Source organism: Manduca sexta, chromosome 1 (assembly GCF_014839805.1).
Source record: "Manduca sexta isolate Smith_Timp_Sample1 chromosome 1, JHU_Msex_v1.0, whole genome shotgun sequence".
Taxonomy (NCBI): Eukaryota; Metazoa; Arthropoda; class Insecta; order Lepidoptera; family Sphingidae; genus Manduca; species Manduca sexta.
In genome coordinates, this window is record NC_051115.1 from 1298385 (window position 1) to 1312376 (window position 13992).

Below are 13992 nucleotides of genomic sequence, written 5' to 3' on the forward strand. Positions count from 1 at the left end.
TATTATTAAAATTTACAACACCTACGATTTTAATTAAAAACAGAGATCATTTTAGTTTCAATTTAACTGTAACGTTACAATGTAGTACATATTATTTACCCATAGGCATATAAGCACGGACAATAACATAATTAGGAAATAAAATCTAGTTTGTTCATTTGAAAAGTCAATTTAAATTTGTTTGATGGCAACACCGGGTAAAGCAGCCATTTTGTGGTGTCGTGTTGAGTTGAACGTTCTTTACCAAATTTCGTCTATTTTACATGGGAGTATTACTTCTTGTTGTGATTTGAAAAGTAATCAAAACAATATTGTATCGGCAAATTATTAACAGAAATGGAACAGGGTGTTGATAATAACTACACGACGGTGTGCTGCACTTGTCTAAGCAGCGGTCGCAATCTATTTTCATTAACTAATTCGACTCATGTTCTTCAAATATTTCGTTTGCTTATGCACGACTACACCGGAGACAGGGTGAGTGCGAGATTTAAAAACTTCGGAAGTCCGAAGTTAGAACCCTTCCATTGTGATATACACCGGAAGCGGAATTGAATTACGTAAATGGGTCAATAGACTTTATCGTATTTTTATGTTTTAAGTTAATCGAAAAATAAAGTAATACAGTATTATGGTAGTAATGCAATGTTTGTTTTCATTGGCCTTGCATATTGTTTATGAGAATATCAAATAGCCTTGAACTTTTATGTGCCAAATCAAATCGCACTTCCATAAATTCAGTTTTTTATAATAAAAAGTCCGATTGTACATAAATATATGAATTTACTTTTATTATTTAGAATAAATTTGTGGTAATTATGATTTTTTATTATGTATTACGACGAAAACTGTACATATTTCGATGGCTAGGAGAGAATTTAAGTTGTCTAAGTAGGTTTACTACCAAACCCATCTTAAAAAGTTAATAAACGAAAAAAAAACTTTTTAATGAATTTTTTTTTTCTTCAGTTAGTATATTTTTTTAAATGGGCTTGATAGTAAACAGGGACTAACAGATACGATAGTTAATTAACTTATTCCTAAGTAGTTAATTAACTCCTAATTAGGAGGCATAGATTTATCGAGTTTTTTAATGCTTAATGCGACCTTGGGGCTTAGAGTAGATTTTGGTCTACATGGAGTAAGGAAAACCTTTTACCTAGTTTATAAAAATATTATATAAACGCTTTTTTTCGTGCTTTAAAGTTCATCGAACTTAACGCACGTAACTTTAGGCAAGTGGAAATTGACCAATCAGAATGAAATACCAATCTAAATTCTAAAGTTGAATTTTTTATTTCCTAGCAAATCCCGCACCACGTTCTTTCTAAAACTATACGAGAATGTAGAGACCATATCAACTGGTCCTACGTATACTAATACAAGCGCAAAATCGCTATTTTATAGGAAACCGTTCAAAAATTCAAAACATGTAACTTTTAGATTAATTAATATATATATTTGAAATTTGGCTGAAATGCTGATGATGATTTGTAATTTTGTAAATTAAAATCACAGGAAAGTGGTGACATTATTAGTTTTTTTATACTTTAGGGAATAGCGAGATACATTGATCTAAGCAACTTTGTAGACAGTTCATTATCTTAAAATGTTGTTTCTTGCACCACCGCACTAGTGTGTCTTCGTACCTATTAGATATTTTAAAACAAATATCATAGACTTGAGAATATGATGGATTAGTCGGTTTTTGCTATTGCACTTTATCTTTATCTTTGTCTCGTTCTGTCTCGGCTAGACCCAAAACCTGAGTTCTTGTTGACTTGTTTTAGGTCCCAACATTTCATACATTTCCCATTCATAATTATTAACGTGCCCAAATTATTTTGTCACGTGTTACTACTGCCACGCGTACCATTCGCCATCCCTACTTTAGGCCTTACTCCACTAAGCTGGCTTCAAAAGCATTTTGAATTCAGGAAGGGGGCGAATAATTTGACACAAGTACATACTTGTTATTCTAAAGGGACAGCCTCTTCACCTCACCTCGCCCTGCCCTAAAACCTAACCGTTCAAGAACCCATCTTCCATTCCAGTTAGGCGAGACGATTCCGGAACTGGAGCAGCTGGTGTGCTGGGAGTGCCTTGCGGTGATGAAGAGGTTCGTCAAGTTCAAATGGCAGGTGCACAACGCGCAGGAACATCTGAGGGTGCTGGCGCTGAGCAGGACGCAAGAGGTAATGCAGGATGTGCTGTCTCAGTTGGTTATTATAGCCAGCAATCGTGAATGAATGAATCCTTCCTAGCTGAATTTCGGCTACGGAGGCCAATCTCAACACAGGTCAATCAGGTACGCAGATGTTATAGTGTACAAGTGTGTGCAATACTCAGCACTCTCTGTTCCTTCTCATAGTCTGGTGAGACGGCAGATATGACCGGAGAGAGATCAGCAGGACCAACGGCATTACGTGCTTTCCGAGGCACGGGTGTATAACACCGCCAACTTCCTGACTCCGAGCTGCGACTGAGTAATTTTTGAGACGAACCCATAACCTCAGCGCGATAGTCGTACTCGTACAGCGTACGCATTACAACTAAGCTACCTAGGCTGTCAACCATATCAAGTACATTCCCGCGTGACGAAGGGAGGGGGCGGTGTAGGGGCTAGTGTCTACGTAAAGAACATCACAATATTTTCCTAAATATATTATACTAATATTATGAAAAGGAGCAGTTTGACTTGTAGGGTCTCATCTCTGGAATAATTGAACCGATATTCAAAATTCCAGTAGCAAGTAACATTACTTCTAGAGTACTATTGGCTTTTATTATCGTAAAATAAAAAGCGGGAATTTCATCCTTAAATTTCTTTTCACGCGGAAATACGCTAGTTATCAATAAAAAATATAAAATTAATGACGAATAACTATTTATTATTTCATAGGCTTGTTTCTTTTAGAAACAAAACTTCATTTTGATATAATCGTATTTTCAGACCATACCTGAGAAATTCTGTATTAGGAAATATCTAAGGTGTGTGAAATCTACCAACCCGCACTAAGCCAGCGTGGTGGACTAAGGCCTATTCCCTCTCAATAGAGGAGGCCCGTGCCCAACAGTGGGACAGTATATAATACAGGGCTGATATTCATTATTATCGTATTTTCAGATGGTGGACCACTCATACATGTCGCAATCCCTCTCCACTCTAGAAGTGGACACCAAAAACGACTACGACAAGATATTCTTCGACTTCTCATTCGGTGGCGATGACTGTCAACAGTACATTGCAATTACTACGTCTGAAAACGTTAAGAACGAACAATATGACGTCATTCAGGCCGTGAGGGATAATATTAACTTGGATATTGACGGACACATACTTGAAGGTGAGTTTATAGTGTGTAATAAGGTTTATAGCATTGATCTATTTTTTTTTAATCAGCCAGTGTAACTACTAGGTATATTATTACTGCCGCCAAGCAGCAGTGTGTAGTCACTGTTGTGTTCCTGTTTGAACATTGTAGCCAGTGTAACTACTGGACATAAGACGTAACATCTCATGTGTCAAGATGGCGAGCGCAGTGGAATACCAAACAAGTTTGTAATTCAAGGTGTTGCTTCTACTGTTTATCAGGCGAACGGCAAGCTCGTCTCGTCATACAATGCAATAAAAAAAACATCTCAAATTTTAATCTAGGGTCACACTTCACACTTTTAATACCGAATGGAGACGTTGTGCAACTAGGGCATCGGATTTTCGCCAAGTGTGTTCCGTTCCACGTTGTGGTAGGGGGTAAGCCTATTGCCAAATCGGGCATAAATTCTCAGTGGCCATGAAGGCGGCAACTCAAATACGTCGGGAGGAAATTATAATATAAAAAACGGCAAAAAATTATCGATTTTCCCAAATTCTACTGAATGGTTTTTTATAGAATTTGGTATGGAGAGAGTTAAAGACCCTGGGAAGGTTATAAGCTACTTTCTATCCTGGGAAAGTATAGCGGGAATTTTATCCCGGAAAACTTCATATGGGCGAAGCCGCGAGCAAAAGCTAGTCATATTGTAGCTTAATATAGTGTTAAACTGAATGGGACAAAACAACTTAAAGGTAAAAACATGTTGCCTTTAAATACAAAAAGTTATAACTTTAAACTAACTGACAGAAACGATGTGTTAAAAAATAAAAGAGAAATATATCAAACATTTCAGTACCGGAAATAGTTCTGGAGAATCCAGTGACTGGCATGATGTCGCACATAGTGGTCGGGACGGATACGTTAGTGTCCAACACGGATACATACGGGACCACTATTAAAGGGGAACCACCACATCTCACTATCGGGTATGTTTTAATAGTACAGTTCAGTTAGTTTTAAATTAACGTAGGTCTCTCATATATGAGAGTCCGCCTGGGTAGGTACTACCGTAATGTCTATTTCTGCGAAGTAGTAGTGTGTAGTCGCTGTTGTGTTCCAGTTTGAAGGACATTGTAGCCAGTGTAACTACTGGACATAATTAGACTTAACATCTCATGTCCAAGGATGTCGAGCGCAGTGGAATACCAAACAATACTATGTAATTCAAGGTGTTGGTGTTTCTACTGTTTATGGGCGGTCGTATCGCTTACCATCAGGCGAACGGAAAGCTCGTCCAGACGAATCGGAAAACACATTTTCCTGTTAAAATTCATGGTGTTTTCAAAAGCTTTTCTACTTTTTTTTTGTTTGACTTAAGTATACATTTAATATTTACGAATCGGGACGCACATTTTAAATCACAGTATTTTTTTCGAATCGCATACACCCTGTTTGGATGTGTTCCAGTCTCTTTTGACCACTCGGCCAAAGAGTACCTATACATTCTTATTATTAACATCTCTGCAAAGGAAAAAAGTTATCACGCCATTTATTTAGAGCAACAATTCATTCCCAGACCAATACCAGAAAAAAACGAGAAAGTTGTGATATCAAAACCTATATGTAAACAAGAAAAGGTGGAGGTAAAAACGCCCGGCTACATGATGGAATACATGAACGAGACTGACATGATGGCTTGTAGGTGAGTGAGTTCAGTATTTATTGACAGTCTGCTTGTAGCTTATCTAGTTGTAAACGTTATTATCCTTGAGGTTAAAACGCCTCCTTAGTTCATTATTTTGTCTCCCGCTTTGCTATGCAAGTGGACAGTTAATATTTCCAACTCCTCCCTTTCTGTTTGATTAATTTCGTTGCGGGATAATGACAAATTAATTTTCCCTGAAACTCGGCGAGCTTCACCGCTCGGTGTCATACAATGCTACTGCTGATCCTGGCTTACAGGAGTTGTAGTGGCGGGTGTGAGGGCGGGAAAAGCTTTAATCTGTTTGTCAGTCCAAATTTATTTTTTCTAAAACGAATACAGTTTGTCAGGCGAGATATGCAATTCTTTTGTATACTGAATATTTTTTATTGAAATTCATTTCATCTATCTGTAAATCTTTGCAAGCCTATGTTTAGCACTGCACATACTGCGGCTGATAATGATGATAAAAAATGGCAATTAATGTATGGCTTAATATTTGTTACAGAGAGGAATTAAGAAACAAGGTGCAATATGCTGGCTCGGTTTACAAATGCGAGCTGTGTATCATCGGGTTTTATACTCAACAACAAGTTGAGGACCACTTCCTGTCTGCTCATAGAGCGGTGAGTGACTATGGGTATAAATTTGTCGAGTGCATGCGCGTGCGCCGCTCGTAAATTAAGTGTACGTTGGTCCTTGCTAATGTAGGGCTCAGGTCAGGGGTGATCTGAACCTGACCAGTGATATTTTTATTATGTCAACACCCTGTGAAAGTAACGAAGAATGTTGTTTTTTTTAAATTCTGGTACTGCATAGTGACGTCGCCGCACCTGACGGTAAGCGTGATGCCGACCAGATAAAGTATCGAATGGCAACACATAGCTATCTCATACCATTGGACACAATCATGCCTAAGATGCTTCTTCACGCTACGGCAGGACCCAGGATTATAGGAAGGAGGGAACACGTGTTGGCAAATTATTCCAAAGACTGATGGTGCGGGAAAGAAGAGTTAGCGAACCTATGAAGTCGGGCCGTGATGGCTTTAACCATTAAGCAGTGGCTTAGCATGCCAGCACGCGTGGTTCTGCTGAGTTTTATCAAAGACTATTTTAGTACTTCCGCTCGGATGCTCGCATCGGGTTAGACGCCCATTTTTTTGCACTTGAGCCTTGGGCGCCGGGAAGGAGTACAAGGAGGCGCACGTGCACCCCCTGTCCGGAACAAAACAATAAAAATACCTGAATGACTATGGACTACGGAGGTTTTATTATGTTTTAGCATACGCAAATACAAGTTTAATAATATTTATAAATAAAAATAAAATAAAAAGATTTTATTCATCACGTAGGCGAACATAGTTGCACTTATGATAAGTCAAGACATGAGAATATCTAATTATTACTTACAATATTAAATATTATGCAGTACCTACTGAGTGACTGAATGACTCGAGTTCTTGGTCATATAGCTATCTATTGCGTATGAACATTTTTTTTCTAGCATTATTAACCTATATGTATGTGTTCAGAAACCAGGGCATACGGCATGCAAAATATGCTACGTGTATGTGGAGGAACCTAAAATGAGAGCCCATATAGACATGCACCATTATAGGTAAGGAAAACGTGTTAAATCTAAGTTAAAATATAATAATCTACTGATATAATGATTACTATAATGATTTACTGGTGGTAGATCTCTCATATGTGAGAGTGTGCCTGGGTACGTACCATCGCAATGTCTATTTCTGCCGCCAAGCAGTGTGTAGTCACTGTTGTGTTCCGGTTTGAAGGACATTGTAGCCAGTGTAACTACTGGATATACTGAGCACAATGGAATACCAAACAATACTTTATAATTCAATGTGTTGGTATTTCTACTGTTTATCGGTCGTATCGCTTACCATCAAGCAAACGGCAAGCTCGTCTAACGAGACGAATGAATAACGATTCAAAGCAATAAAAAATTAAAAACCATTTTACTTATGATCTTTCTCCTCATCCCATCTTACTAATGTCACCTAACTTCTAATAAAGAAGTAAGATTTATAATTGTTTTAGGTACGTGTGCAAACTATGCGGTTATGTGGAGTACATAGTGAAGTTGATGCAAATGCATGTGAGGTCGCATCTCAGCAAGCAGGTGCCGAGTAACGTGATCAAGATAGGAGATGTTGGGACCACCACGAGTGGTAAGGTGAGTCTGGGTGATAAGACAGACAAAAAACATCACGCCTCTGCCCCTGAAGGTAGGCAGAGGTGTTATGAGCACACTTTCTGACGTTTATGTTCCGATATATGTTTGTATTTTTAATTTAAAGTGGTTGCATTGTTGACAGACTAGAAAGAAAAAAGACAAGGAGAAAGACAGGGAAGTAAAGAGCACTCCAAAACCGGGCGACTTGAGGAAACTGCTCTCAAAAACAACCATAGAAGGATATCAGTGTTTGGAATGTGATATGTTTTTCAAGTGAGTTACTAAATGGTTTTTTTTTTTTTCATAAAAATCCCTATTTAATATATATATTTTTTTATTATAATACTGTATTCTATTTTGAATCTTATGATTTTTTTTATAAAAACCTTTTTTTATATTCAAAACTTCTTTGAAAAACATTTTTTTTTTTTTGTTCTTAGGAATTCCCGAGCCAGGAAAAATCACGTGGCGCGATGTCACAGAGAGGGCCTGCAGTGTGACCATTGTAAAAAACGATTCGTGAACAGAACAACGCTGGTAACTCATCTCAGGTAAGAATAACTTAGTGCCGTGTAAATAAATCAATCATCCTTACCCTTCCTTGTTGGGTGCGGAACAGACTGTTGAGACGCACGTCGGCAGAAACAAAGCCCAAGGACACACACCTCTGACTTTTTTAAAATTATGTGTTTATTCTTTGTGAATTATCGCTCGTTTTGACGGTAAAAGAAAACATCGTGAGGAAACCTGCTTACCTGAGAAATCGTAGACCGTATATAATACAGATCTGATATTATATGTATACTATAACGAGAAAATAAAAAATAATTATAACGAACAATATCATTGGAAAAATAACCAATATTAATTATCGAAAAAAACATTAATAATTTTAATTCTCACTCAAAATATTAAAACCATTGTAAGTAAATATGATTAAAAAGTTAAATACGATTTAATTTTATACTTGTTTTAATGATTAAGGCCCACTAGTCCCACCCTATGTGGAATTAAAGTCGTATTCTCCGCTGCATCCTGTATAAAATTCCATAGCACTCCCATCATCTCGATTTTTCCCATTCGCAGGCTCCACGAAGGCCCTCTCCCGCGCGAGGAGTGTCCCATCTGTCACAAGATGGTGCGCGTCATTCAGTTAAAGTACCACATACGGCGTCATCAGAACAGAAGTCGATATGAATGTACAGATTGCAGCAAAGTGTTCTCGCACTTGGCGACTTACCAGGCGCATCTCAAGTACTCCAGGGCGCATGCGTCGGATCAAGTTTTCAAGTAAGAGTAGTTCGTAATTTACATAAGTTTTTTTGTATATGTAGGCATAGCAAAGTGAGCAAACTGCAACTGATGGTAAGTAGGGTCAAATAGAATGTCGATTGATGAGAGTTGATTACCCTTCGACGGTCATCGCAATATCCACCTATAGGTAAGTACATATTGTAACTTAAACGTCGGGAGAAAATAATGATAGAAAAAACGCGATAAAAATAGTTATGTATATTTCAATCCCAAAAAAATATTTTTAGTGTAATATTATAGATTGCGACTAAGAGGCTAGTAATTTACCACTACTAAAAGTTTTTAGGAAACCATGTTTTCATTTTAGACCGGGATTATTTTTCACCATCATTTTGTTCTCACAACTTACCCCCTTGATGTTCAAATTCCTCCGATTTGGAGGGAATTGCCCTATCTGACATCACTGCTAATATCAGTAATGTTTATATGACAATATCCTTTATAGACACGGATTTGTAAAATAAACATATGTATAATGATTTCTTATGTTTACGCGAAAGTTAGACATTGAAATAAAACTATTTTGCTGATTTCATAGCGGTTTTTATATTATAATTTTCTCTCGACGTTTCGAAGACTTTGCAGCCCTCATGGTCACGTATGAATAATATAAGAATGATATATGCATGTTTGTCCACAGATTTCCATGTCCAATGTGCAATAAAGGCTATCCGACCAAGCAGGCTATGCAGGACCACTTCAATTACCAACATCTAGGAAAGACTTCGCACAAATGTCCAATATGTGAAAAGGTATGCTATCTACACAAACAAACAGGCCGGCGTAATTGTGGCGACTGGCGAGGAGTAATCTCGCGTCAGTAGACACAATCGGTACCCCACTCTACTTACAAACAGATGTAGTGGGGTCACTTATCCGAGCTCGTGTAAAAAATACATACATACATAAATACATAGTATCACGCCTCTATCCCATAGGGATAGGTAGAGACTACCGATTGCAATTATGGAAAAAATAACTGCCTAAAATTTATCTGGTGTCCAGATGTCGAGACATATGTGTGTATGAATATTAAATACTCATAAACAACACATAAATTGACTTAAAGCTATTTTTATCTCGAACAATTCTTTTATTTCGAGACATGCGTAGACATGCCGAGTTTATTATCACCTAGTATTAAATATTTATTTATCTTACAGCCTATAGCCTCCAGATCTAATGTAGATAAACACATAATGAGAGTACACGGCGAGAAGAAGGAGAAACCTCGGAATCATGTGTGTCAGATGTGCGGCAAAGGATTCACTGTAAGTCGCTCGCTTATTAATCATTCACTCTTTATCATTCACCCTCTATCAGTCTCCTTTCAATCATTCACTCTTTGTCAATCAATCTTGTCAGTTTTTTGTTCATATACTATTTGTTCATCAGTCCATCAATCATTCATTCCTTCAGTTCACCAATAGTTGCGGTTACTTGTCTGTATAAAGATAGTAATTAGAACCACGACTTTTTTATAGGGGTAAGCAGAGGAATTTTGGAAAATATAGAAAAATTGCCATCAAGAAGTACAGGAAGGGAGAAGGGTACAAAAAATTATGTACAACTTTCGAGAATAAGTGTGCCCCCTAAAAAAAACCAGTCGAATTGATAACCTCCTTTTTTTGAAGTCGGTCAAAAAGAAGTAACAAAAAGGCTTGATTAGAACCATTTTATTTCAGGACAAGAAAGCCCTCACCCAACACGAAGTGATTCACTCGAGGGATCGTCCACTCTCCTGCGACATTTGTCAGCAAACGTTCAAGCAAAAAGCGTCCTTATACACGCACAGGAAACGCGTGCACAAAGTGTTTCCTACGAAGCGAGTGGTGCAATACATGGACAGTGGAACTGAGACGCAGTAGGTGGATTAGGTTTAGGTACGGTCAGCAAAAAAAGATGTTAACAAATTAATAACTTTAAATCACTTTGATAATTTTATGTTACTACAATTGACTATAAAAATTACGATTAAACTAAAATTATAGATTTTTTTATGCTTTGGCGAGACGAACTTGGAGTTCGTCTGATGGTAAGCGATACGACCGATAAACAAAAGAAACACCAACACCTTGAATTCCAAGTATTGTTTGGTATTCCACTGCGCTCGCCATCCTGAGACATCTCATGTCTCATTTTGTCCAGTAGTTACACTGGCTACAATGTTCTTCAAACTGGTATACAACAGCTTTGAAGTTTTGAATTTGTTCAGTAATTTATGCGGTTGACTGTACAAGATGGAGGCAATAGGCTAATATCTCTGTTAATATTTTTTCTTTATTATAACATAACAGTTAGGAAGTTTTATTAAAATAATAATTGTTATTTTTTTGTATTATTAACAACTAACTTTTGCTCGCGGCTTCGTCCGCGTGAATAAGTTTTCCGGGATAAAAGTCCCGCTATATATTTTCCTGGGATAAAAAGTAAAGCCCATAACCGTCCCAGGGTCTTAAACTATCTCCATACCAAATTTCATAAAAATCCGTTCAGTGGATTTTGAGAAAATCGACATACAGACAGATAAGGGGTCTTTATTTTACAATATGTATAGATGTATGCATAAACTTGTTGACGGACTATAAAAGAATGGTATTAAAAAATTATCCCAGTCGGTATCTAAAGATCGATCCAAAAAAAAAACAATCAACATAAGTAGTCTTGCGATCAAACTCTATTCTGATTAGTTTATTTTCTATCTGACTTCGATCAAGTTTGTTTTTCGGTAAACTGACTTTAAAAATCGATTATCGTATCGATTACAATCTTTTAATCGATAGTGGACTTTGAAAATCTGATATAGCCAATAGTATTATAACATAAACTTCGCTTCAGTTGGCTGTCAGATAAAAAAAACGATTTTAGTATCATTTCGATTTAAAAAATCGATTATCATATCCATTACAATCTTTGAATCGATAGTGGGCCTTGAAAATCGGACATAGTCAATAGTATAACTTGAACTTCACTTCAGTTGACTGTCAGATAAAAAAAAATCGATTTTAAGATCGACAACGAAAATGGATCAAAATAAACTTAACGTTTGAGTAATTTTGATTGGTTAATTTTGACTATTGATTAGTTGGCTGAGGTTTTAGAAATGGGTACTAGGGCTGTCAATTGAAATTATCGATAGATACTTGTACGCATTATATGCTGACAGTATTGTTTGTGATTACAGAAACTTGTAATAAAATAGTGTAATAAAGTATTTACTGTAAATAAATGAAAATGAAGATATTAGTGCATTAGCCATGTATACATAAAAGTAATTTAAAAAAAATGTTATCAAGTGTTTTTTGGTCTAAATAAAATGTCGCTGACTCACTATGACAAGATTCTATGTTACATTTTTTGGCACAAATTGAATTATATATCGCATTTTTTTAATGGGATGCTGGAATCCCCCGGCTTAGTGACTTCTGGGCCTGGAGGAAAGGAGGGGATAGCTGGGAAGGAAGTAGCTACCCCCTCCCTATTACCCTCGGAACTGCTGTGGTTGCTAAGCCGGGGGATCGCCTGTACACCATTCGCAAGGTACCCCCGGTGAAAACCAACGGTGGCTCTCCCAAATATATATATATAAGTATATAGCAGCCCTAAATATTGAATTTTTCGAGGCGGAGCAAAATCTGGAAAATACCACCCCTATATTTTTACCTTTGTCATCATTGTTTCGCACCCCGCGGGAAATATTTTGTGTTTAATGTTCTGAACGTCTTAGTTGCAAAGTTGCATTAATGTTGAGTTGTGTAATACCAAGTTTGCATTTGCCGACCTCTAAATTCGCCGCCCGGTATGGGTCCAAATCCCTCCAGATTTTTTTTAGCACCCACGGTTTGAGTAAATTATTATAGTCCGTTCAGAAAGAAAACCGTCGTGGCATTTGAATCGCTACTATGCTTAATTACTTTTATTATTTAGTTTCGATATGTTTCTATACAAAAATCCCTTAAAATAACACGCAAGATCATTTATAACAAGCAATACATGAGAAATATGTTTAACATTTACCAAATGGTGGGGAAGGGTTGCTATATAAAAATCGTAAAGTTAGTTCACTTTTCGGCCATGACGGTTCTCTTTCTGAACAAACTATGTAGAGTTATTTTCAATGTAATGTAGTTACATTTAGTAACGTAATGTCAAAATTAACCTTTATAAGCAGAGTTTAAAGCAATGTGATGCCTTTATAGACACACGTCTTCATGTTTAGTATTATGGAATATACATGTTTCAAATTTTGATTTTTTATGTTTACGCGAATGTTAAACATTGAAATAAAACTATTTTGCGGTTTTTATATTATAATTTTCTCCACACTTTTCGAAGACAGCAACTGAAGTCTGGCAAGCTTCAAGACACTGAGCTCATTCTGCGTAGATCGGACCGCCAACAGCTAAAAAATTTAAAAATTGCATAATTGTGAAAGTTAGGTAGATATTGTAACTTTAACTTTGATGACGAACAGCTCAGTCCGCTCCGTGACCACGAAAGCTGCAGTCTTCGAAACGTCGGGAAAAAAATATAATATTAAAACCGCGATAAAATCCCCAAAATAGTTTTATTTCAATGTCTAACATTCGCGTAAACATAAGCTCTCTTATTCATAGACTTTTTTCATCTATGGATGGAGTAAAGCTGTGATAACAAGATAAAATTGTTGTATCTCAATATTAGCCAATCACAACGGCCCTATGTCTACGCACTGCGAAGGCTGCCATGCCGTCAGCACTGAGAAACAAACTTGTTATCACAGCTTTACTCCGTCCTTAGATAAAAAAACATCTATGAATAAGGGGGAAGGAATCAAACATTGCGTAGAAGTAGAAAAACGATGAAGGCACAATCTAAAAATTATTGACTCGCAGAGTTCTGAGATTACATAGAGCGGACATTGGGAAGATTGTTATACAAAAATTTTGCACTTATGTGACAGTCACTCAATGTACTGCCAGCGCCACACACAGACAAATATTTGAACAAAGACTTTGCCACACATTAGAACACAGTTACAGATCAAATTTCATTTTGGCATTTACTTTTAGGTTTCCAAACAATCGGTTCTCCTTCAAGCAACTCGGTAACTTTGAACGCTTTGATGTGTGGTCGAAAAACCGATACCGAATGGCAAATACGCAAACATTTAGACAAAATTTGCACAAATACGCTAATACCCGTGCCACACATGAGTTCAAACAAGTGTTCAAATATTATTGCTATGTGTGGCGCCGGCATACTGTGAAATAGCAAAACACCAATGTAAAATACTTAAATATTTTCCATATCATGATTTGCACGTTTTTAATGCGAATATTGGCATATTCTGTATATATATTGTTATTATATTAAATATCTAAGGACGCTGTGACATCTTATCATATAGCCAGTTCAGAAAGAGAACCGTGGTGGCCGAAAAGTGAACTAACTTTTGAATATTACATAGCAACACTT

At 36.9% G+C, this 13992-nt stretch overlaps 1 protein-coding gene across 1 annotated transcript; it reads left to right on the plus strand.

Moving 5' to 3' along the window:
- The first annotated feature begins 205 nt into the window (after nt 1-205).
- On the plus strand, nt 206-13064 carry LOC115449767 (zinc finger protein 197). Its single transcript, XM_030177656.2, has 14 exons — nt 206-477; nt 2055-2195; nt 3128-3347; nt 4171-4303; nt 4894-5019; nt 5528-5645; nt 6554-6639; nt 7086-7221; nt 7364-7494; nt 7662-7772; nt 8308-8511; nt 9176-9287; nt 9699-9806; nt 10221-13064. The coding sequence occupies exons 1-14, from the start codon at nt 337-339 to the stop codon at nt 10401-10403; spliced, it is 1950 nt and encodes a 649-aa protein (XP_030033516.2). The 5' UTR covers nt 206-336; the 3' UTR covers nt 10404-13064.
- The last annotated feature ends 928 nt before the right edge of the window (nt 13065-13992 follow it).